The following is a 27,351-nucleotide window of genomic DNA, read 5'->3' on the forward strand; positions in this document are numbered from 1 at the left end:
AATTAAAATAGCTTTTAATACTGGCAGCGGAATGTTTTTTTTTTAATATAGATTTTTTGCTTTCGTAGTCTCATTGTCGATCAACAGATTCATTTAAAAAATACAGTAGCATACGTCTGTTAATAAAGTACCCAACAGAAAAAATCTTCTTGCTGAGGACAGGTGGTAAAACAGCCCATTCATTCCTAAAAGCTCTCTGGCGCACCAGGCTGGAAAAAGAAAGTATTGGTTTTACACTTCAAGCTGCACCGCATGGTAACTGGTATTTTGTGCCATGCCTCGAGGTATTGCAGATTTGCTGTGGTGCGGTGCAGGTTTTCAATGGAACCCACTGTAGATGCAAATGTTTTGGAAAGTACTCCAGCACACTAGGAATAAATTCAGAAAATGTTGTTTTCATTGCCTTGAAGAAAATCATGCATGACAAAAGTACTATGTGAGGGTGAATCATTATTGGCAAACCTCTGGACTTCTAAAATGTAAAACGACTTCTTTTTTTTTGTATGGTCCGTAAGCTCAGGTTCTTATTGAATTTCATTGTCTGTGAATTGCTTTTTGAAGATGCATGATTTTTGTCAAGTTATGTCTATGTTATGTACTGCAGCTTCTAATGTTTCTGGCAATATATTGTGAAAAAAACTGGGTATTCAATAGTTATACTACTGCTCCCTGTTTGGTTTGAATAAGATATTGCTGTAGTATAAATATATGATGTCTGTTTGCCACCCATCCAGGGTGGGGGGATCAAAATGTATATTGTATTTCTCATAAAATTGACCTTTCTTTCTTTCTTTTTATTTATTTATTTTTTCAATCAGATCTTAGTCTGGAATCTATCTAGTATTCATTCAAATCCTACTACAGGGCAAACCATTCTGTTCGAAATTATGTTGCCTTACTAAGCATGTACATATAATTATATTATGTACAGTAAGGAGTAGTACTGCAGGTATTCTCATTTAAATAATGATCTCATTACCCCCTGAACATTAATGGAGTAACCCCTGCCCCTGGGTATATTTTGTTTATTTTTGTATAGTTTGGGTTATGTAGCATGGGTGAGTTAAAATGTATGTTGGTATGTGCGCACGGGGAAGTCACAATTAGTTCACATGAAGGCTGTGCCGGGGCCAGCTTGAATGATTAGCAATTGAGTCCCGACACAGCTGTATTTAAAGAGTTACAGATTTCTTACTTGGGTTCGGTGAGGATAGAACGGGAGAGACGGGAGAAATCTAAAATCTAAAAGTAAAAACAATTGCTACTCGCGCTGAAAGCACCAGCACGATACTTGTTTTGGGGTTTGTGTTCACTGTTTTGTTTGTCTGTTCTTTTGGCCATCGTGCCGTTTATTTTTGTGTTTTGTTTTGTTTAATAAATCTGCACATCAGCGCTTCATTCACCAGACTGTGTCTCTGCATTTCCTGATCTGTGACGTCACCACACAAGCTATCCGTGACACTGCTGTATTTATTTTTTAATCCTGTTTTCTCTATCTTTTATAAAGTGTTTTGGATACTTAGTGAAGCACCCTGTAATGGATTTAGGGATGAGTACAAAAACAGAATTTCTTCAGCACCCCACAAAGTTGTCATCAATTACTCCTAGGTTTTAATGCTATGAAAGAAAGAAATGTAACCAGATTTTAATGTGCATTTTTACAGGTGGTGTTGTTATGTGATGCTTCATGCAGATCAGGATGGGGAGAAACTGCAGGCCTTGCTTCGTCTTTTAACTGAGCTGTTGGAGAGAGTTCGGGTGGTTGAGGCTCTTGGCACTGTTCCTCAGATGTATTGCTTGGCTGTTGTGGAGGTTGTGAGGCGGAAGATTTTTATAAAACACTACAGAGAAGTATGCAGTTTGATGCTTTACATTCTGTCTCTAATAAAAGTTGTGTGTTATGTGTTTTATTTACTTTTTTTTTTTTGCAGTGGGCCAATGCTCTAGTAAAGGATGGAAAGCAGCTCTATGAAGCAGAAAAAGCTAAAAGAGATTCATTTGGGAAGTTGTTCAGTAAGTACAGTATTTCCATTCCTGAAACAGGCATATTTTGTTATAAATATTAACCACTTACATAATGTTTTATTTTTCTCCTTCTGGTGCAGATTCTTTATGTATGTGTGTGTGTGTGTGTGTGTGTGTGTGTGTGTGTGTATGTGTATATGTGTATATATATATATATATATATATATATATATATATATATATATATATATATATATATATATACACACACACACAGTGCCGTGAAAAAGTATTTGCCCCCTGTCTGATTTTCAGCATTTTTGCACTTTTTTCACATTGTATTTGGTCATATTTTTTTGTGGGTTGTAGTAGTATATAGAGGGAGTCTGAGAGAAAAAAATGACACCAAAGTTTGGTGCTTCTTTCATTTGTTTAGTGTGCAAGGTAATCAAACATCCAATCTTCAGTTGTGAAAAGTTATTGCCCCTCCTAGTTAACTCAACCCAATTAAAGGGATAATTAGGGTCAGCTGTTTGAGTACTTTGGTTAACAACCAGGCCTGATTTGGGCCAGCCCTGCCCAATATAAATCTGACTAACTTTGGCCCTTACCATCAGAGTGAAGTTGTCAGCACACAGGTTCTAGAGGCACATCATGCCACGAACAAAAGAAATTCCTGAAGACCTCCGGAAAAAAACCTGTTGATGCCTATCAGCCTGGAAAGGGTTACAAAGCCATTTCTAAGGCTCTGGGGCTCCACCGAACCACAGTCAGAGCCATATTGTCCAAATGGAGAAAGTTTGGGACAGTAGTGAATCTTCCCAGGAGTGGCCGTCCTGTCAAAATCTCTCCAAGAGCAAGGCGTAAAATCGTCCAGGAAGTCACAAAAAACCCTAGAATAACATCCAGGGATCTGCAGGCCTCTCTCGCCTCGGCTAAGGTCAGTGTTCATGACTCCACCATCAGAAAGATACTGGGCAAAAATGGGATTCATGGCAGAGTAGCAAGGCAGAAACCATTGCTCACTAAGAAGAACATGAATGCTCGTCTCAAGTTTGCCAAAAAGCACCTGGATGATCCTCAAGAGTTCTGGAACAATGTTCTATGTACAGATGAGTCAAAAGTTGAACTTTTTGGCCGACATGGGCCCTGTTATGTCTAGCGAAAACCAAACACTGCATTCCACCGTAAGAACCTCATACCAACGGTCAAGCATGGTGGTGGCAGTGTCATGGTTTGGGGATGCTTTGCTGCATCAGGACCTGGACGCCTTCCCATCATTGAAGGAACCGTGAATTCTGCTCTGTATCAGAGAATTCTACAGGAGAATTTCAGGCCATCCGTCCGTGAACTGAAGCTGAAGCGCAGCTGGGTCATGCAGCAAGACAATGATCCGAAACACACAAGCAAGTCTACATCAGAATGGTTGAAGAACAAAAAAGTATTGGAATGACCTAGTCAAAGTCCAGACCTAAATCCCATTTGAGATCTTGTGGCAGGACCTGAAATGAGCAATTCATGCTCGAAAACCCACAAATATATATATATCGCCACTTGCTATACTGCGGATACGGATAAATCGCGGACCTGGAGTTGGCTCCCCATTTTTACAGTCTTAACTGTGCAGGCCTTAGCTGCAATATATATATATATAGGCAAATTCACTTAGAATTACTGTTCGTTTTATTTCGTACTGCACATCACAAACAAAAATATACAAAACAATTAAAAACAAACCATTAATATCGTACTGTTAACATATAGACACGCATTGCACAATAACACAAAGCAAATTAAATATCTGCTTGCTGAAGCGTTTTTTTTTATTTTAGCCAACGAGTTGTTCACATGTGGCAGCAATGCACTAGCAGAAGCCACAGGGCAGTGACGTGAGCTCCCTAGCAACAAGCCTCCTGTTTTGAGAATTGATTATTTAAATGCAGCGGGTTTGTGCATTTGAGAAAGGAGAGGAAGATTCATGAAATGAATTGGAGACTTAAGTTGATGAGAAGCAGTTACCCTCCCCAGTACAAATTAAAATGGTGTGCTGCTTTTTATACGAAAAATGAGAAAAAGCGGGTTGCGTAGATAATTTATATTGGAACCTGATGCCCCCGATAAAACGAGGGAGTGGTTGTACAGTATTTGTTATTAGCCTATTTGTTTTTCTATGGGTCTCTCGCTACATGGCGGCCCTCGATATATAGCGGATTTATATTGGACCCCAACACCCACAATATATTGAGTGGATGGGGGGTGTCTGTGTCTGTGTCTGTCTGTCTGTCTGTCTATCTATCTATCTATCTATCTATCTATCTATCTATCTATCTCTCTATCTAATGTATACACACATTTATTCTTATTTTTGTTTCCCAGGAAAATCTTTTCTCAGAAATCGCTTGTTTAGAGGACTTGATTCTTGGCCTCCCACTTCATTTTGCGTAAGTGAGCTTGTTTAAGCAAATATATATATATAGTGAGTCATAGGTTCTGACTTTTATAGACTATACAAGTGAAGCTTGAGTGGTCTTGTCATCTTCCGTTGTTTTATAGTTTTATGATTAATCTAATAAAAATGACACATTGGCTGCACATTCCACTGTCGTCGTAATTCACAGTTCGGATTACAACCATGAATTACCAAGTCGGTACTATGAAATACGGTTGTTTTTAAATGGGTTGAGTGTGGGTAACAGAAGGTAACCATATAATATAAATATTGAATTGCTTAACCGGTTCAACTCCAGATGTTAAAATGAAACCCCTTCCCAGATACCAGATTTTGAAAATAATAATAATAATGTTTTCAAACCTGTAATTACTATAAAATGTTAACATATGAATAAAACACAAATAAATGACTTAAACTGTGTTTTTCATTAACCCTTTATGCTGCTGTGTACTACATACCCATAATCAATATAGAGATAAAAACATTTTTTTTTTAGTTTTTTTTTAACAATGAAAACAAAAACACTGCTAATAATGATAATAACAATAATAATCAGTAAACAGTAATTATCAAATAAAAATCAAACATCAAAACGTGTGCCATTATCGACTTGCTCTGTGCCATTTATTAAAATGTTCAATACAACAAAACCCAGGGTTGCCTTCTCAACCACTGCACATTTTTCTTGTCTTCTTTTGTTTTCATTTTCGTAGCAGACCCTGTACCTTTTTTACGGTGTCTGCTTCGCATGTGTTGGAGGGATAGTCACAAATGCATGTACACAGCTACTTTGCGCAGGCATTGTAATTGATCTGGCTGCCGCATTGCCTGTACCTGTGCTGTGTTTTGATAGTATTTCGTCACAATACTGCCATTTCAAACCAAACAACTTCCCGTTTGCAGCTGGCTTACCTGTAAAGTAGCTGCATACTCTTCTGTTTGTACAGTTTGTACTGTTTTTGGCTCCACATCCTCTTCATCAGAATCGCTGAGTGATAAGTTGGCATCACTGTCGCTGGTATCGAAATCCTCCGAACCAACTTCACTCCCGTTGCTTATTATAGAAAACCTCGTACGTTGCCATGTTTAGCTTTCGCTAAAAACTATATAAACTATAACTAAACAAGTAAAACTAATAATAAATCAAAAATAATAATTTAAAACACCATATATATACTTGTAAAAGCTGAATGGCTTCCTGCAATATATCTCAGCCTTCTAAATGCCCACAGGTAGACTGGAATTGCTACATGACACGCAATTGGATACAGATGTCACCTGACCCTCCCCTAACTTTCACTGCACATTCCACAGTACTAGCACTGCTTTAGAGAATGAAACCTGAAACGCTAGACTGAGAAACCGATCATAGAATAGAATGGGAAACTTGACATACACAGGTACGGCATGGTACTGTAAGTGGGTTTTCATTTGACATACGTGCGTACGTCATGATGTTGAAGTGGTTAATTGTCATTTTATGAAATGTTTTATTATCCTGGCAGGTGCATTATCTCCGGCAGCTGTTAAATAATGCAGTTGGAGATACATGTGTTACATATAGTATATGCCTGTTTTTTTGTTGTTTGTTTTTACTAACATATTTATTTTACCTTTATACAGACACGTAAGCCTCGCAAGTTTGACTTTGAGCTTCCTGAAATATCTTTGGGTGATCTGCAGTTTTTGCAGTCTTGCTGTCCTCCAGAAGTTCAGTCTTTTCTCAGGTATAAAGAAAATGCATTTGATTTGTTTACTTTGGTCAATCTGACTGATTTTATAAAAAATAAAAAAAAAACGCATTTAGGACAATTCATTTGAGATTCCCCTATAAATTATGGTATACTTAAATATACACCTTATCACTCTTTAATTAACTAAAAACTAAAATCCTTTAAAACCAAATTATTTTATGTTTGTCCATAACATTAAATACTACACAATGGGGCTGATGTAAGGATACGTGCAAATTGATTTGCGGTTGCAAAACGCAGATTTTGGCCATAGTATGGGTGTTTAAGGTCCGTAAAGTGGAACTCTAGCGGTCACTAAAAATGAGGCTTGTGTAAAGAATGCTTTCACCTGGCGTTCTGCACCCGCTATCAAATTAGCACTTTGCTGTCATTAATCCATTTAAGTTATATTGAAATGTATTCAGATGAAGAAAAGAGAAATGGAATTGAGCAGGGATCTGGAATACTAAGCGGGCGCAAACATTATAATGAGATGTAAGGATTTTACCTTGCACTTGGGCAATTGCTGACCCTCCAAAAGTGAGTAATTAAGAGCTGCATAAAACCACACACCTTCAGAGACCTGTCATTGGCCTCAGTATGGCTGTTGTGGTACACCTAATGCGGTGACGCTTGGCTCTTGTTGAGGGCAGGCAGGAAAACCTTCAGAGGAGAGGGGCAAGAGAGAAGGCCCTGCATATTCAAACCCAGGGTCACTTTGTTTGGGATGTCGGAGGATGCAGTGTTAAGGCGGTATCGTCTCGCTCCGCAGGTCATCCTAGACCGAACAGCTGAATTTCATCTTTTCATCACTTGATTGACTGTCCTCCTGGTAACACTGACAGCATTGACTTTCTCCACTATAGAGAACCATATGGCCTCTGTGGTAGCATAACTGGTGTTGGCTGAGGCTTTTCCAAATAACTCAGTTTCATGTGGAGTGACCTCAGCCATAAGGACTCTCAGCTCCTTCTCAGAAAACTTTTATTTTCTTTTCCATGTGCCAAGAGGACTTTGCTGCCCTTCATCTGACGTATTTTTGTGTGGTTTGATTTCCGTGCTCCACAAATCTCATACAGTGCCTACTGCTCTGTACTCCGAGATCACCTCACCTCACCTCTGGGCTGTAAGTGCAGCCGCTAAATAGCAAGATGCACAGGCGACCCTCGTTATCATGATTGCAGCTCATTATTTGTGTGTGTTGGGGAATTTTCATTGCTCATAAGCTTACATAGGCCGCAGAGAAAAATAATTGCCTGGCCGCTAGGCAATTTGGATTTTGCAGCCGCAATTGTTTGCACTATGCCTAGCCTTACATCAGCCCCAATGTGCCCTAAATTATATATTTTAGTTTAAAGTCAAATCCAGCATGAACAACTACATAAACACATTTTCATAGATGGATATCGCTAGTTATTTTAAGTGATGAAGTTTGGTCATACTTATCTTTTGGGTAAAAATACAACAATTACAAATAATTAATAAATTCAAACATTTATGTATTTTACTCTGCCGTTTTGTTTTAATCATTGTCTAACTTTTCAGGGTTCCAACACTGTGTGGCTTTGAGCCTTTACACCAGCACGTACAGGTCCTTCACCAACTGGTAAAAGCTGCTCAGAGTGTGGATGAAATGTCACAAACCATAACAGACCTACTGAGTGAGCAAAAGGTACCTGGCATAATTGTTGTTGTTGAAAGCTACACACATTTTTTTTTTTAGCTTTATTGAATGAAAAGCAAAAAAAAAAAAAACATTTAGAGAGAGAGAGAGAGAGAGAGAGAGAGATTTCTATCTGATTTGATAAATTGGAATGTTATTAGTCTTGTTACAATTTAATGACTTTTTTTTCGATAATAGTTATTTTATTTTTCCTACAGGCATCCAGTAGTCAGCCTACTCCAAAATCCACTACAGTACAAAGGCCAGGAAGCACAACAGGAGCCACATCTACCTCTTCCAAAACTCCACCCTCACTCAGCCTTCAGGATCCCATATGTCAACCTCTGAGTGTCCATGGCCCATTAGAAGATTTATCTCCAGATAGCATTGATGCCCATACATTTGACTTTGAGACCATTGGCCATCCAAACATGGATACACTTTTAAAACAAGGATCTCTAGACTTGGACTCCTTAACAGAAAGCCCCGAGTCAGACTTCATGTCTGCGGTTAATGAGTTTGTCATTGAGGAAAACTTGACTTCTCCTAACGTAATCAGTGATCCACAAAGCCCTGAGATGATGGTAGAATCTCTTTATTCCTCTGTCATTAATGCAATCGACAACAGGCGCATCCAAGATACAACCACTTTGGAAAAGGAGAACACCAAAGTTGCAATGTTGAAAGTGTGCATTGAAAAATACAGGTCAGCTGCTGAGGAATCACAGGGCAGTTTAAAGAGCATCAAGGAGGATCTTTGTAATTTTAGAGGATTGGTTCAAAAGGAGCAGAGAGATTTTAGCTTTGCTTTCAAATCTGTATGGGGAGAAGTAAGAAACATAATTGATAATATTAAGTATTCCCATGATGAGAACTTAAAAGAAATGTATCAACATGAACTACAAATCCTTCAAAGGGATTATGAAGATGAAACACAAAGATTGAGGGAAGAATCTGACTTGAACCAGAAAAACCTGGAGGAATTCAAAAAGGTGTTGATAGAGCTGGAAGAGGGCATCAAAAATAAAGAAAATGAAATTTCTTTGTTAAAAAATGAAAAAGACATGTTTGTAGAATCAGAAAATAGGAAAGATCAAAAACTGCTTGACTTGGAGCAAAAAATGCTAGGTCAAAATAGTGAAATACAAGAGCTATTGCAATCTAGAGAGTCACTGAAAGGAGATTTAGAAAAAGTATATCTTGAGATTGAAGATAACAAGCAAAAACTAAAGCTTGAATTTGAGAACGTTGAAAAGTGTCACTTAAAGGAACTGGAGGAAAGGCTGCAGATCAGGCATGCCAAAGAACTGAATGAATACCAAGAAAAAGTAGTAAAAGAAAACCAAGAAAAGCTTGATCAAATGCAGGAACTCCATGCATCAGAAGTTCAAGCTTATGGAAATCGTCTGAAGGAACTTGAAGTCAAAGTTTCTGAGCTATCTGATATGAGGTGTAAGTTAGAGGTTGAAATAGCCCTGAAGGAAACAGAGGTGGAAGAATTAAGAATGCTTTTGGAGGAAACCAGATCTCAGCAGCAGGAGACTGTGAGGTTCGAGGTTGAAAAGGAAACTGAGGCTTTGAGAAAAGAGATTAATGATCTAAAACATCAACTTCAGTCTATGAATGATGAGTATGAAGTTGGACTTGTGGAGCTGAGAGCTCTAATGAGAATTGATAAAGATCATTGTATCTCTGAGTTAGTTGGCAGTCATGAAGAAGAAACCACTCTTCTCCACTCTGAGCTAACATCTTTACAGAAAAAAGCTCTGGATGTTGAAAGGGGCCTTAAAGAACAAATTAGGCAGCTTCAGAATGACTGTGATAATCAGATTAAAGCACAAGAGAAAGAAAAAGAAGAAAAGGAAAGAGCTTTTCAGGAGCAGCGACAACATTTTAATACTGTTATATGTGGTCTTCAGGAAGATAAAAAACTTCTATCAAGCAATCTACAGCAGGAGAAACAGACTGTTATGCAGATTTTTAACAAGGAAAAGGAGGACGCCGTCAAAGCTGCCCTGGCAGATGCCTTTAAAGACTTTGAACACCAGAAGGAGGCTATTGAAGAAAAGCTGTTAGAAAAGGTCAAACAGCTTGAGAATCAGTTGAAAGAAAAAGGCTTTACAGAAAGGTAAAGTTAACTCAGGAACTTACAATTAATTAGCCAGAAAGCATACACTATTGACAACCTAATAGTCATGTTCATGTGTCCCATTTGGAATCCAGGACTGCATGAGTTACAGTTTCAATGCTCTGCTACCTAAATTGGTTTGAACAGGATTTGGAGTGCTGGGAAGCACCCTCTTTGAAGTGTATTCTTGCTCTTATAAATCTTTAAGTTCAATTATCAGTGGAGTTTATTGTGCAGTAACTGTTGAGCAGGTAAATTGAGAATAATGTTAATAACTAGCAGTATGATAAGGAGGAAACGAAGCCTCTCTCTGATTCGCTCTTTTTCACCTTAACACTTTGCGGTCCATTTAATCGTCTGTTCGGACCGGAAAGGAAAAATTGTAATGTCAGACCTGGTCCGACATAGGACCGCAAAAGGTTAACACAGCAGATCCAGACACAGAACGCCATTTTTAAGCACATACGTGCACTTTTATTCACACAGAATAAAACAAATAAAATTAAACCAAACAAAAACTTAACTCCCATTGGAGTACTAACTAAACTTTTAACAATTCCTTACTAGCACACTGGACGGTTCCCCTGATTTTATCCAGGGCTTAATCAGCCTCAGGTGCTTCACATTAACATGGAGCCAGGTGATTCCCCTGTGACTCCTGGTAACCCTGTGGCATTCTGGGGAATGTAGTCCTGCAGCACCCTCCTGGACTACATCTCCTCTTCCCCTCCCCCTACTCTGCCACACACAATACACACACACACACACACACACACACACACACACACACACACACACACACACAGTTGTAGTGAAAAGTTTACATACCCCAAATTTATCATTTCTAGAAATGTCTCAAACAATTAATTTTTGTCAAAATCTTTTGTAGTAAAAGTTTTGCTTTTGTGGATGAGGAAAACACGTTACAAGAAATAGATGTCTAGTTATTTATTTCAGCATTTATTTTGCAAAACACCAAAAATGCTAATTCAAAAGTATCATACCCTTTGATGCTATGATAGTATTGTGTACACGGTGCTAAACATTTCAATATGGTAATGCAGAACCTAATTCTAGAAAATGCTGGATTGTAGGTGAACATTCTTAGAGAGTATAAAAGGGTTAGACATAGGATAATTGCTGTCATTACCATAAGTCAATATGGGAAAAAGTAAAGAGCTATCTGAAGATCTTAGGCAGAAAATTATTTATTGTCATAAAGCTGGAGAAGGATACAAGAAGATTTCAAAGCATTTGAGTATTCAAATTTCAACTACTGTTTCTATTATCAAGAAATACAAGATTCATGGTACTGTCACAACGCTCCCTTGGTATGGAAGAAAGGTTCTTTCATCAGAACAAGTAGAAGAATAGTGAGGAAGGTCAATAACAGTCCGAGATTGACTGCTAAAGATATTCAAAGTGAATTGGCTGGAAGTGGGACTGGGGTTTTCATTTCAACCATAGGTAGAGTATTGCATGGTTGCAGACCAAGGAAAAAGTCACTCTTAGGAAAACATCACAAAGACAGTTGCTTAAAGTTTGGAAAATGGCATTTGAATGATGGATATGAGTTCTGGTCAAGGCTTTTGTGGAGTGATGAAACAAAAATCGAGCTATTTGGTCATGCTGATAGTCGTTACATATGGAGAAAGTCTGGTGAGGCATACAAAGAAAAGAACACCATACCTGCTAGGGGTGAGACCAAGTATTCGAATATCCAAAATAAAATTATTATTCGAATACTTAAATAAACATTTGATTACTCGGTAATTTAAAAAAAAAAAAAAAAAAAAACTTGCGCGATTTATTTTTTTTAAATGAGGAATCGGTGAAATTGAATCCACAAATAATTACCAACACAATGATGATTGACAGGCAGACTGGCAGATTTCATTTCCTCAGTCTGCTATTGGCTAGTACTGTAAGCAGCAAAGGGCACGATGACGTCCTCGCAGAAAAGTACAGCGTGGAATTACTTTGAGAAAATAAACGAGAGTAATGTACAGTGCAAGCTCTGCAGAATCAATATTGCCTATCACAAATCAACAAGTTTGATGCCTAATCATCTAAAACTTAAGCATCCACCTACTTTGCAAGCAGATAGTGGAAAAAATGAAACGAGCATTGCGTCTTTCGCTATGACGACTCGTCGTCGATGTGATGCTGAACAAAAATCAAAATTAATTGCAAAAATTATTGCAAAGGATATGCTACCTATCAGTTTTGTTTAAGGAGAAGGGTTTCGAGAGTTTATGGGATTTGTTGAACCGGAGTATACAGTTCTAGCAAGAAAAACAATCATGGCTCGACTGGAGAAACTAAATGCGGAGTGTGCTGCTGCTGCTAACAGTAAGCTGGCAAAAGCAGAAAAGGTTGCTATAACTACTGATTCGTGGACTACAGAATCTTATGTGACTATCACTTGTCATTTTATTGTGGACTGGAAAATGGAAAGTGTTGTTTTGCAAACTCGCACAATACCAGAAAGGCATGCTGAAGACTGCTGCTGAAGCATGGACTATAAATGGGAAAATCACTGCTTGCATCCATGACAATGCCAGCATTGTTTTAGCAAACAATGCATTTCTTGAGTGGGAATCAAATTTGTGCTTTGCACATACTCTACAGCTAGCATAAGTCATGTAGTTGGTGCTGCGAACCGACTTGTATCCCATTTTCACCACAGCACCATTGCAACTCAAGCTTTAAAGTTGAAACAGCAGCAGCAAAATCTGCCTGAGCATCTGCCTTTTGCAATATTGTCGTACACGGTGGAATTCAATCCACAACATGTTTGAGCGCCTTCAAGAGCAGAGATGGGTACTTGTAGCAGGGCTTACACGAAACTAACAGAAACACGAACGCTGGACCTAACGGATAAAAGCTGGCAAGTTATCCAAGAGCTACTGCCAGTTTTACGCTCCTTGAAATGTGCCACAACTGCTCTGTGTGGTGAGTCAGAGGTGACAATTTCAATGGTGCACCCTGCTATCAAAGCATCTGATATTGGCACCCGATGAATCAGATAAAGTGTCACAGTTTAAAACCACTGTGTCCGAATCTTTAAGGCGGCACTTGGCACCATCAGGTACAGAAACGGCACATAAAGTAGCACTCATCGCATCATTTTTGGACCCTCGACACAAACACTTTAAGTTTACTGATGATGCAGTTAGAATTTTTGTAAGAAAGAAAGTGGATGAACTGCTTTCAAATCTGCCAGATACGGATAGCACTGATGACATTGCGGGAGGGGAACGCACATCTATGGAAGCAGCTGGTCCGTCTGTTAAAAAAACTCACTCTGACAAGCATACCGCTATGGCTACACTGTTTGGTGAGGAATACTACACGGAAACCACCTTGTTGCAAACAGAACTTGAAAAATACGCACTTGACGCATGTATTCTGCCTTATCAAGACCCACTTGCATGGTGGGGAGTGAATGAAAATCACTACAGAACACTAGCATGTTTAGCAAAGACCTATCTGTGTATCCCAGCTACATCTGAACCAGCAGAGAGAGTTTTTCAGCTGCGGGACTTACCGTAAACAGATTGCGCAATCGTCTTTGCCCTGAACACGTTGATATGCTGATCTTTTTAAATATGCATTTTTGAATGCGTACATGCACAATACAAAGCTTCTGTAAAGTTTGTTGTTCTTTTCCAAAATCAGCACGATTTTATTTATGTTTTTTTTTTATCTTCTGGAATCAACATGCGCAGGTTAGTGTCTGTTTAAGTTATGTATGTAGCCTATGTTTTATAGCAGTTGTTAAACAAGATCAAAATGCAGTTTACAGTTTTTAAATATATGTAGTTTTTTTTTTATTAAAGTTGTAGTGTGAATTTTGATTTTCTACTTTTTATTTTCCTATTTCAATACCTTACGTATTGCATAACAGATTGATTGCTTCTAATAGACCTGTCATTCTAATTAGAGGCCGAATATTCTAATATTTGACATTTTTTGTAATAGAATACTCGAATACCTAATTATTCGAAATTCCCACCCCTAATACCTACTGTCAAGTATGGAGGTGGTAATGTCCTTCTGTGGGGCTGTTTTTCCTCTAATGGCACAGGAAATTTAGTTCCAATATATGGTAAAATGGATTCCATAGCATACCAAATGATATTGGCCAATCATCTGAAAACCCTCCGCTACAAAACTTTTTTTTCCCTCATCTACAAAAGCAAACCTTTTGCTACAAAAGATTTTTCCTATAATTTGTTTTTGAGAAATTTCCAGAAATTACAAAGTCGATCTCCTGTAGAACTTCTGACTCCTTAACACTAGTGTTCTGGGACTTTTTGTATCACGATTATCATCCACAAAGTATCCCGGTAACTACACTTATCAGAGTAAAATTTGTACTGAAAATGAACACACTTGTCAGAGGTAATGCCATGCTTTATTGACCACAATTTTAAAACAAAATATAATTATAAGAGGTAATACAAAAACAAAACTCCTGTTATTTATAACAAAAAATAAATACTGCCTAACTTTTAGCTACTCTTATAGAGGTTATGCTTATAAAACGTGTTCCAGCCAATCAGCATAGCTTAAATCCAACCCAAGCCGTTTGCTGAGCACTTAATCCTGGACTTGGCCAGCCTACTACTGGTGTATCCTAATGCTGCCACATAAAGTATTCCCTGTAACCAGGTGCTGTTTCTTATTAAGTGCACTTATACGTCAGTATTCACTGTTGTAAAACAGCAGTGTGGAGTAGTGGTTAGGGCTCTGGACTCTTGACCGGAGGGTCGTGGGTTCAATCCCAGGTGGGGGACACTGCTGCTGTACCCTTGAGCAAGGTACTTTACCTAGATTGCTCCAATAAAAAACCGAACTGTATAAATGGGTAATTGTATGTAAAAATAATGTAATATCTTGTAACAGTTGTAAGTCGCCCTGGATAAGGACGTCTGCTAAGAAATAAATAATAATAATAACAGTCCAGAAATGCACTTATTTTGTCTATTAATATTTTTTTTAAGTAGGCTAAACACTTGATTTACTCAGTGGTGTATTACAAAATAAAAAATACAACATATGATGCAGGTGATTGTTAGTTATTTATTTATTTATTTATTTATTTATTTATTATAGGTATTTCACACTTTAGTGGGCTGGGAGGTTGGAAAAAGTGGTAGCATATCAAATGGGTTTGCTTGAACCCTGTTGGTCTGGCACAGACTTGTATATCAGCATGAAATGCAGTGGGATAGGTACTATATTAGACAGATTACAAACAACTGGACTCAAGCTACAAGTACAGAGATGGAGATATATTTGTTAGTAGTATGGCTTATTGTCAGTGGGTCGTTTGAGGTTTCATCCAAATGCTCGTTCATTATTATTATTATTATTATTATTTTATTTCTTAGCAGACGCCCTTATCCAGGGCGACTTACAGTTGTTACAAGATATCACATTATTTTTTACATACAAATACATTATTTTTACACATTATTTTTTACATACAATTACCCATTTATACAGTTTACCGTTTTTACTGGAGCAATCTAGGTAAAGTACCTTGCTCAAGGGTACAGCAGCAGTGTCCTTCACCTGGGATTGAAACCCACGACCCTCCGGTCAAGAGTCCAGAGCCCTAACCATTACTCCACACTGCTGCCCGTTATTGTCTTTCTTTAATTGTGTACAGTATTAGATAATATGGTGGTACAGGTGATCATCATGATAACCAAAAAATGCAATTTTATAAAAAATAAATCTGTATTGTGATACTTTGTTACAATAATATCATTGAACTATCATTTGTCGTATCAACACTACTTCACACTATCAATTTTCTCTTGGAATGACACAAAGCCAATACCTGAACATCTTTAATGGGTATAAAAGTTAAACAAAAATATGTACGCTCCTTATGCTTGGTTTGTGCAAATCACCTGCGTGTTTATAACATTTTTCATTTTGTCTTTTTTCCAGCTTTATTAAGTCTTCCTTAACTCACTGTGATTTCTCAACAATTATAATATTATTTTGCTTATTTATGTATGTGCTGTTGTGTTTTTGTTTTTGTTATATAGAGAGGTTTTGTCATCTAGTCATACTGAGGCACTTGCTGGGAAACCACTAAGTATTAATGCAGATCTTCAGGAAAAGTTACATGAAGAAAGGGCATCTTTACTGGGACAACTTGAACGGCTTGAAAAAACAAAGAACGAAGAAATGCAGAACCTTAAAACATCATTGATAGCAGAGCAGCAGGTAAAATAAATGAATATAAGAGATTGCTGTTTTAACATCTGATGTCACTTTCTCACCAATCTACCCTTAATGTGAATCCTAAAAGCTGTCAGTCACTCCATGGTTTTATTTTTGGTAGTAGATGACAACCAAACACTTTGAGGTAACACTTTGATACAACCACGAGTTGTGGCAGCTGTTTAAATGGCATGCCTGTCATTTCTTTTCATTTACACTTTTTGCACTTGCGGCTTTGGGGTGTGTTTCAGGGCTTTTATGATTGTCGTTTTGGATACTGTGAATATGGATCTTGATGACATGCTTTCCTCACTTATTTGACCATTTACATTAACTTTTGTTAATAAAGTACTGACGCATGTTTAGCTGCAATTTGGGATTCCTATAGCCAGAGTACCACTTATACATTTAAGTATTTAAAAAATCATGCTAGTTTAAAAATCATTTGGAGATAATTTTGTGACTTTTTTTAAATTAGACACCATTATAGTGAAGTGCAATTAGCACCCACTCAAGGTAAACGAATAATAGAGAATAATAGTGTTATACGTACCCACGTTTTGCTACAAATGTTTAAATAATATACCTGTAATTTTTCTGGTCATTGTTAACATCCTGACAACGTTTTACACTTATAACTTTAAAGTCTATTTCAAAGCTCTTTTCAAAATGTCTGCTCTAGTACACTGGGGTTTGAGATCTGTCCTCTAAATGACTGCAGGAAGAGTGATTTACCAAAAAAAAAAAAAAAAGTGCTCTGGCTTTTCTGTTCCGTACCACATCGTGGATCGTTGTTGCTGTGTTACCTGTTTGACAATGTGAGCAATAATCCTTGCACTATCCGTGCAATAAAGCAGACATTTTTAAAAGAGTTTTGAAAGTTATAAGTGTAAAAAGTTGTCGGGATGTTAACAGTAAAAATAAGTGACAGGTATGTTATTTAAACAGTTGTTGCAACACGTGTGGATGTGTAACACTATAATTTTCGAAACTCTGCAACTTACTCTTAAGTAAACCTGTATATCACATTAATTGTATGAAAATTTAAAGGGTGTTCACAGAATGTGGATGAGTTTCTCTGTCCTAACATACATATGTTTTTATGCAACTTGTTTTCACATGTACATACTGTGGATGTAGGTCACAATGGCTTTTTTTTTTTCATGATTCTCATAGCTCAGTTTTTTATTTTTATTTATAGCTATGGCAGAGGATATGCGTGTTAGTCATATACTTTTTTTTTTTTTTGCTTTCTTTTGTAACACATTCAGCAAGTACTGGAATGAAAATAAGTCAGCTAGATAGTAAGCAAAGGTTCTGTGGAAATTGGCTGTTTGTCTCCCAGTCTGTCCCTTGTGAGGTTTGTTACCTCAGTAGGAGGTCATACAGATGGTTCATAATGATTCATGTGGGAGTGTTTATGTGTTACTAAAGTTGAAATGGTTGTACAAAAGTCCACATGCCTCTGCACTCCTTCATATTTTTCTTATGGCATTTTAATTGGAGACATTTAAACTAATGTTTACCATCCTCCTTCACTGTTTCTCACTCAGAGGTATATTAGGGTTATTACAATTGCATGTTTGAATCAGACAGTTTAACTATAGTGTTACATCGTGAATACAATTCATTAAGCAAACAACAGAAAATAATCTAAATTGCACATTTGCTAGTTCTGGCCAACAGTTTGGTGTATGTACTATTCTTAACATACACATAGTTTCCTTTTTTCAGAACAGCCAATGCAATTAATTTCCTGCAAGTTACTGGGGAGGGGGAGGGGGGGGGGGGGGGGGGGTCAACTCACATTTTGTAAATCAGTACAATTGTTGAGATTGAAATGGGATCATAACTTGTATTACATTGCCAATGCCAATTTTTTCTGCTTTCAGGAACTGGAAGAGCATTGTGCTATATTTTCATAACTTACAGTATTTTGATGTCTGGTTTAAGGAAATACATTTTTGCTCTAAATAGTAATTGTTAATTTATATATTTCCTTATAAAAGTTTACCACAGTAAAAGTGTGATAAGGCATAGTGATAGTATACTATGATATATGCAAATGCATAGAATAATAGAAAAAAACTTGGGGGAAACTGAAAATTTACCATGCACATTTACTGTGGTAAACTTTTATAAGGGTTAACACTAAGGCAGCATCTTTGGGGAAAAATGTAGTCATTCTCTCGTTCTGTGCTACTTCATTCCTTGACATAAACCAGTATCTTTAAAATAGTAATTTGGGCATTACAGGTCTTTGTACAGTGTGTATTTTGCTTTAATGATATTGCTGTTTGGTTGCTAGCCAGGAAGGGGTGAACAATGACACTATATTTAAACATCTTGTAAAGCTTTCTGTTGAGATTTGTCTTTAGTTTTCATGATCTTTTCATCTTTTAATCTTTCTAAGGGTCTGACCTACAGGTTACGATTAAAAACAACGTGAGCAGGAATCTCAAGCACAGATTGATTGAATGGTCTGAGTTAGTGGAATGATTTAATCTCCTCTGAACCCTCTTTTTCCCACAGTTACTTACAAACTGAAACATGCAAACTTCCAAAGAGTATTTGAACTGTGTTTCTTTATTACTGATCAAAACAAATTAACTTCAGTTTGGAACAATCCAGGCCTTCTGTATCTAAAATGAAAGAAATGTTATTCAAAAGTCCAAATTTGTGAAATGACTGCATTTAAGGTTCAAAAGAAAGATGAAAGGTCAAATAGAATTAATTTTCACACAAAATTTATGACAAACAGTTGTCACAATTCAAAGTTGTCAAATGATCTGTCTTGTCAGTAATTCTTATTATTTTTTATTGTTATTAGCATTCATGTCGGAGGTTGGTTATACTGTATATTGTCATTTGAACCTAGCCTACTGTTTTCCCATAGAGTCCCCTTTTTGAAATGGAGAGTAAAAAATATATTATTTTAAAATGATAATTATATATAGCAAGGCAATGTACACTCTATACTCAATCTCTGAGTATTTGTTTGGCAGGAAGTTTAGTCCGGTCAGGTGCATTGTGGAGCGTGTAATTTCTTAAACAGGCTATTTTGTACTGGTGCTGGCATGCAAGTATGAAAACTAGAGCCAGTCTGTGAAGAAAAAAAAAAGCTAGATTGTTTAACAACTAACCAGAATGCCACAGCAATTGCAACATTATCTCTCTCTCTCTCTCTCTCTCTCTCTAGATAGATAGATAGATAGATAGATAGACTTTGATTATAGTTTATGAATTTTTCAAATATTTAATTAGTCGTAAACTAAACTGAGGCATTTACCCGTTTTAAAGTTGGTAGCCTTCATTTAAAACTTTTACTTTGGAATGTGTATGTATTGTAAAGACCACACTGCCGATGAAAAGATTCTCCTGATTTCATGGTATCTAATCATCTCATGTGTTGCAGTTCAACAGTCTAGCTGCAATCAGAGAAGAATATATTTATGCTTAATTTGATTTTCAAAGCAGTTCGTACATATTTGAAAAAAAAACATGGACTTCTCCCATTTGGCAACATCTGTTTTTTTTATTTTTTTATTTCACTACAGGATGTGAATGGAAAGTATTTTCTGAATACTGTGTGAAAGCCTGTTCCTAATTATGCATCCTAAATGTATCTAAAAGAGCTTTGATAAGCTTTAAAACCTCACCAACGCAGGCCTTTGTGTTAAAGACAGGGTCATTCCAGCTCATGTGGACCATTGCAGGGGTTGCTCGATGGCTAACATTCAGTTTTGTGGAAATCCCTTGAAACAAACTTTAAAATTGTATTATCAGTATAAGCAATCCCTCTCACAGGCCACCAGAATGTGACTTTAGCAGGTTCAGACCCATTCTCCCCATGTTGGGCATGCGTTGCATTGCTCTTCTATTCTACCCATGAACCATGTTCTCCATCACAAATGCTTCTGAGAACAAGAAATACTAGTTCCTATGTTTATTTGATATTTGTTGAAAACTTTTTTTTTGTTTTCTTATGGCAGACAAATTTCAATACTGTTCTTACAAGAGAAAAAGTGAAGAAGGAACAAATAATAAACGAGTTAAATGATAAGCTGAAAAAGGCAGCACAGCAACAGGAAAGGGACAAAGGTATGTTTTTAAGTATGCTGTTTATGCTATTTTTATTTTTTTTTTGTTACCTACTATTTTGCATTTTAAAAAATGTATGTGTTAGTGTGATTGATATGTGGGTATGTTCAGAAATAATATTGTTTGTTAATGCTCATTTGAGTGCTAAGTTAATGGCAGATTATATTAAGAAAGTACACTTAAGTTTCTTAACCTTTCTTGACCTGTAACCAGTTAAGGCTGTCATATTATGGTCATGTCAAGTTTTTAAGCCCCTGTCATGTAAGGCTGAATTTTTTTTGGGGGGTGGGGGTTGCATTTCAAGTTGATGAAAATAAACAATAAATAATGTACTGTATCTATGGGGACTTGTATGTGGGACATCCCTTCATTAACTTTAGTGCTGCTGAAAAATGTAGATTTTAGATGTGTATAAAACACAAAGTTTCTTAAAAAATAAGTATACCTCATACATCATAATTACTGTAAGTAACTTATTTATAAAGTGTGTGCCATACCGCTGAGCCATGTCTGTACAGTGTCACTTTGGACACTTTCTACAAGCTGCATTGGAGAAACAATTTATACATCACTGATACTGGAAAAAGTTATACAAGCCAATGTTTTGAATTAACAAGCCTTGGTCAAACAACAACAATGATATAAAAAAAAAAATTAAAACAGTACTATACATGAACTGTAGGATTTTCCTTATGAATTCCTGTCAGTGGATTCTGCAAATTGAGAGTTACTCAGACATTTTAAGATGTTTTGTAAAGCTGTTGCATACACATAATATACATGCACAGTATTCAAAGTAAACAATTTATTCTTGGAGCCTGCAGGGTCATTTGTTCTTGTTTTAAAAATCTCCTTATTACTGCTCTGTCTAATGTAATATACTTATTATTGTTCAAAATAATAATCTGAGCATTAAGACATGATAGGGTGGGACGGGGGAGTGGAGTGTTAACCCTGCTTTTAAAGCAAAAACGTTAATGTTTTTATTTTGTATTATATCGATGTGTAAAGGTGTCTCAATGCTGTCATTTAATATATATATATATATATATATATATATATATATATATATATATATATATATATATATATATATATATACAGTGCCTATAGAAAGTCTACACCCCCTTTCAAAATTTTCACCTTTTGTTGCCTTATAGCCTGGAATTAAAATACATGAAAATTAGTTGTTTTTTTTTCATTTATCTATATATCCTACCCCACAAAATATTCTAGAAATTTGTAGAAAACTAGGAAACTGTGAGGTGCATCTACCACTTCTAGAATGTCTCTGGCATGAATCTTCTTTAAGCATGGTAGTGTTGCAGCATTGGAAAACATGTTTCTTAATAAAATGTACTGTACCTCAATAAATAGGCAACCAGGCATATACAACAGCGATCTAAATGTACCCCGGGTCCATGTTAACAATATTATATTCTATAACAAAATAATGAAAAATCTATACAAACAAACTTTGCAGCACACCTGTAGGCAATTACATTAATATTTAGTCGTCTAAAAAGCGTTGCCTTGGTGACCTAAATGTAGTTGAAATTTTAAAGACTTAAGCCTTTGGAGTGATATATGGGATTGGCATAACTGAATTAATAACAATGTAGACAGTCCACAGAGTTACACAATCATTGCCTCAGATCTCTACATACAGCTTTGAATATATAGTCCTGTTATAGTTAGTCAAATGGAGAGACTCTGGTTAGATGTTTAATGGTGTTTTATAAAACTGTCATGTACAAATAATATCCATATAGTTGAATTCTCAAGACTTCAGCCTTTGGAGTGATGTAACAACCAACCAGTACGCAGAGTTACACACCTGTCATTTACCCTGATCTCTGTGCGTTTGATCAGCTATTGTATCTGAAACTTAATTTACTGGCCAACAAGCTTTATCAAAAACAACAAATTGTTCATTTTATATTTGTACTCAGGTCCCCACTTTTATCAGCCTATTTAGCTGTTTGATCAAAATTGGGTCAATAGAGTCAAACTGACCCAAACAGATACTATCCGAACAGACAATTGGTGCTGTGGTTTACATGATAGATAGCAGCTCATTAAAGTATTAAATGACAAAATTTATTGCATTTAGGCTAATGAACAGTAAAAACAAAAAAAAAAGTGGTTTGATAATAAACTAGACTCAAATAGATATATGTATTGACTGTGATTTTCAAATCTGTGTATTGACTGTCGGTATCTTCAGCAGTCTGATATAATACAGAAATCCCTGAATGCAGATTATATGGAAGTTTAATGTATTGATGGCGTTGCTCTGCTTAATTTTTAGATTTGATCGAAACTCTATCAGAGGACAGAGCACATTTGCTCCAAGAAAAGAAGCAGCTAGAAGAAGAATTTAACAAGATGCGCAGCAGTTCAATGGTTTCCTCGGCATTCTTTTCTTCTGCTAATCCGGTTTGGGACGATTTGGCGGGAGCATGTGCAGCTGAGCCCCCTGCTGACTCTGAGAGGCTGGTCTCAGTTGCTTCTATTAGGGAGGATGGGAGAATAGATTCTGCAGTGGAAGCCAGCATGATGGCTGTACAGTAAGCATACATTTTAAAAACAGTGAAGTAAAACAACACCATTGCAAAAAGCTCCTTTTAATCTTAATTTCTTTGTCACTTTTTGGTAAGAATTATTCCTTCAGTAGCTACTAGTCATGGGCACCAGATACTTTATAAGGGCAAAACTACACATATACTCCCAGCGGGCACTTAAATAGATGCAGTTACTTGTCACCCAGATCTTTTATTATTATTATTTATTTATTTATTTTTTTAATGAAGTACTGGTTTAGGAGGCCTTGCGAATTTATGTACATTGTGTAAAAATAATGTAGTTCTATTTTGTGAATATAGTCTGGAACCAAGTCTGTTTTAAAAACATATCAATTTATATGAAAGTCCTAAATAATGTGAATTTAAGATAATCCTAGCAGTAAAAACTACTTAACATGACGGTTTTAGCTAATCCTGGATTTTTCAGGAAGAACAAAAAATATTTTGTTCAGCCATTATAAAAAGAACTAAAAAAAACTAATATTTTAGAAATACAAATAAAATCTAATTGTGTTTTAGCAATATATGAAGATATGTAAATGTCTAGTTTGTTTTTTTAATTATTATTATTAAAATAATATTTACTGATATAAGGTAAGCATTTACAAGTTTAAAACAATGGAAAAAAAAAAGATTTCCTATGAAAATACATACCCTGTATTGTGTAATAGAGTATGTAGCCTAAAACTTCAGATAGCACAAGGTCAGGGAACTGTCAGGTTTCCAGTGCTTGATGGGGGAAAAAAACTATTGTATGTTATGCTTTGCTGGTCAGTTGTATTTGGCAGAGGTAATTGATCTCTGATATTTGGGTTAGGTAATCAATTTTTCCTGCAGTTCATTGGGTCAGTTTAAAAGGAGGCTGGAGATTAGAGCTCCGTATTGCCGTAGACTGTAGTGACTGTATTAAATTAAGAAGTTACACTGGTTTCAGATGCACTTATGCTTGCTGCATTGAAGCAGTACCTTTTTTTTAAACTTAGTATTATAAAATATACTGTATTGTTACGAGCATTATGTTAACTAGTACACACATCAAACCTGGCAAATTCAGACTAAAATCAATAGCATAAAGGACAGGTGGTGGGGAAACAAAACTATATGTAGACCCTGTATTTTTTACATTTAATGTACATCGAAATAATAAAGTAGTCAAATAGTTGAGTGTAAAAGTGGTAAATCTGAATGAAATGTGAAAATACAAAGGGAAGATACATTTAGAATAAAAAAGAGAAGACAGGAGGAAAGTGTTTAACTAGACAATACAAATTAAGACAGGATACAGAGATGTCTGCTGGACAGAAAGGAAGACAGACAAGAGGAAAAGTAAGTTTAATTTACTTGTATATTTATATACCATTCATATTTTTAGCTTTAAACATACATAGTTATACAGTCTTTAATCACCCATATATATATATAATATATTATGAGATTCATTTCCTTAATTATTATTACCTGATCATTTTCATTATTCTCACCCATACAGTGAAAATATATCTGTAATATCTGAAGAAAAACAAAGGATCATTTTATTAGAGAGGGTGGGTATTATTGTTATTGTTGTTGTTGTTGTTATTATTATTATTATTATTATTATTATTATTATTATTATTATTATTATTATTATTATTATTATTATTATCATTAGTATTATTTATTTATTTATTTATTTATTTATTTATTTATTTATTTTATTTTATTTTTTTTAATTTATTTTTAATAATTGTAATAATTACTTTGTTACATTGTTTCAGTACCCATAGTTCTGTATATTAGTTAAGTTAAACAGTGTTTAAAAAATATAGGTGCATGGTTCTGTTGAGTGATGTCTTTTAATCAATTCTTATGCGGTAAGATGATGTCATCAACATATGACAAACACCAATATAGTATAAAATATTTATATTTTCTGGATACACTAAAGTATTTATTTGTTACAGTCTGTTTAAGATTTGTTTTCCCCAGTGCAATAGTTAAAAAAAGTAAAACTAATAAAACAGTAATATTCTATAAAATGTGATAATAATAATCTAATGTTATGTATTTTTAATGTTTTACAGACATTACACATGAAGGAGGAAGAGAACAAACGTCTGAATCAACGACTGGTGAGTTTTGTATTGTTTGTCATCTGTAGTTAACTTTGTAATAAAATGTTGTATCGCATACAGCCAAATGTGTAAACAAATCTTAGCATACCAGTATTTTGCAACATTATTCATTATTACATTGTTCATTTTTTGTAACTTATTACTAAGTGTTTTAAAATATGGCGTATGTATTGTAATTTGTTTCAAGAAACTGTTCTTGAAAAATACCACAGTGAGTTTCAGAGGCTCAAGCTGATAAATGATGCAAAAACCGGGCTCAAAAGTCAACAGCGACGGCTCAGAGATTTTGTGAATAAAGCAAATCAAATGCAGGTGACTACTTTTAAAGTTGCACTACTTTTTGGGAAAGCAAGGAAACCATTCAGCGATGGAGAACTCGTGAAGAACATTGTTCTGGCCATACAACCAGCAAATACACTTTTCAGAGCTACACCACTGAGCAACGACACGTTAAGAGGAGCACAAGAGATATGGCGAGATATGAATGCGGAGTGCCGCATTAGCTTTGACAATCTGTAGGAGGCTGTGTGGTCCAGTGGTTAAAGAAAAGGGCTTGTAACCAGGAGGTCCCCGGTTCAAATCCCACCTCAGCCACTGACTCGTTGTGTGACCCTGAGCAAGTCACTTAACCTCCTTGTGCTCCGTCTTTCGGGTGAGACGTAATTGTAAGTGACTCTGCAGCTGATGCATAGTTCACACACCCTAGTCTCTGTAAGTCGCCTTGGATAAAGGCGTCTGCTAAATAAACAAATAATAATAATATTAATAATCTGTCTGGAATGACAGCAATGGGGCAGCGGCTATGCAAAGTGCATGAGTTGGGATGTTGAACAGCTTCCAAGAAAGCTGCACTCAGAAACTTTTTTTTTCACAGTTTTGCACACCAAGTATTTGCCAGCAAGGCTTCAATGAAGTGTTTGGATGAGGCTGAATCGGTAGTGAAAAAGAGTATCAATGCTGTCAACACCAGCAGTATCAATAAAGGGAGATTCGCAACTCTGTGTGAACAGGCAGCAAAACACATAATGTGCTGCTGAATTACAACCCAGTCCGCTGGCTTAGTTTTAATAACAGTGTACAGAGGCTGTTTGAGCTCTGGGAAGAGCTTGTCGAGGTTTTGAACACAGTTTCCCCGGAACTGTCCCAAAAGCTACAAGATCCAGAAGTACATGGTTGTTTGCTCTTTTTTAAAGAGTTTTTACCAAAGCTTGCTTCCTTGAACCTGGCGCTTCAGAAATCTCAGCTAACGATATTTGACAGCATTGAAGTGATTAATACATTCAGAATGACAATCACTGACATCGTCCTGCACCTTCAAGAGGAACAGGACTTTTCAGTTTTTTGTCAGTTTCTCAGCTGTCAGGATGAGAGTGTGCAGCGAAAGGTTTGCTTTGCTGTAACCGAATACTTGAGTATCCTTTCGGACGATCTTGAAACTTTTTCCGACAGTACAACTTTGTGACTGACCCATTTAGCAATTTTGGTTCACGTTGTTCGGCTGCAAACAAACTAACGGCCTTGCAAGACAGATTAGCTTCCTTTGTGATAGGTGTTACAGAAACTTGGTTGTCTGAGAGTGATGGAGACAAATATAATATTAGTGGTAACACACTATATAGGAAAGACAGGCAGGACAGAAGAGGCGGAGGGTTAGTTAGTGCTATACATAAGAAATAGTCTTGAAGCCCTGGTCTTAAATCTGGATGAAGAAAACAGCGCAGAATCAATATGGGTCAGAATAATGGACAAAAATTCAAAGGGCATAATAACAGGAGCATGCTATAGACAGCCAAATTCAGACGCCAAGCAAAATAATCTGTTATACAATGACATTAGAAATGTGTGTAGCAAAGGAGAAGCCATACTAATGGGGCATTTCAACTTCCCCCATATAAAATGGGAAAACCCTGTGGTTTTGGTGGAAATGGTGGAAATGACAAATGACTGCTTCCTAACGCAATTTGTCAAGGCACCGACTGGAGGGGAGGCATGCATTGATTTAGTCTTTTCAAATAACGAAGCCAGAATAACTAAAACAGAGGTCAGAGAGCTATTGGCAAACTCAGACTACAACATGGTTTCATTTTTGAAGTCATTTTTAAAACCCAAAAAGTAATGACTAAAGCTAAGGTTTACAATTTTAGAAAAGCAAACTATGAAGGTATGAAACAGAGAATAACAGAAGTGGATTGGAATAAAATAGAGAAAACATCCACAGAAAAAGGATGGCTGTTTTTTAAAAAATGTAGTACTAGGGGCGCAAAACAATTACATCCCAAAAGTAGACAAATCTAAATCTAAAACAAAATGGCAAAAAAAGGCACTTTACAGAGCATTTAAAAGGGACCAAAAACAAAGTACACA

The 27,351-nt window shown here is 36.3% G+C and overlaps 1 protein-coding gene across 2 annotated transcripts in view; it reads left to right on the top strand.

The window, feature by feature from the left end:
- Positions 1–27,351, top strand: part of LOC117400226 (RB1-inducible coiled-coil protein 1) — a 73,581-nt gene that overhangs the window by 26,576 nt on the left and 19,654 nt on the right. For both annotated transcript variants that reach the window (XM_059022178.1, XM_033999837.3), the window contains exons 9-19: positions 1,665–1,851; positions 1,932–2,013; positions 4,342–4,406; positions 6,041–6,144; positions 7,696–7,822; positions 8,032–9,941; positions 16,010–16,190; positions 20,180–20,288; positions 22,600–22,858; positions 24,363–24,417; positions 24,937–24,984. In XM_059022178.1, coding sequence (XP_058878161.1) covers positions 1,665–1,851; positions 1,932–2,013; positions 4,342–4,406; positions 6,041–6,144; positions 7,696–7,822; positions 8,032–9,941; positions 16,010–16,190; positions 20,180–20,288; positions 22,600–22,858; positions 24,363–24,417; positions 24,937–24,984 — 3,127 coding nt within the window. The remainder of the gene's footprint in view (positions 1–1,664; positions 1,852–1,931; positions 2,014–4,341; positions 4,407–6,040; positions 6,145–7,695; positions 7,823–8,031; positions 9,942–16,009; positions 16,191–20,179; positions 20,289–22,599; positions 22,859–24,362; positions 24,418–24,936; positions 24,985–27,351) is intronic.

Source organism: Acipenser ruthenus, chromosome 4 (assembly GCF_902713425.1).
Source record: "Acipenser ruthenus chromosome 4, fAciRut3.2 maternal haplotype, whole genome shotgun sequence".
Taxonomy (NCBI): Eukaryota; Metazoa; Chordata; class Actinopteri; order Acipenseriformes; family Acipenseridae; genus Acipenser; species Acipenser ruthenus.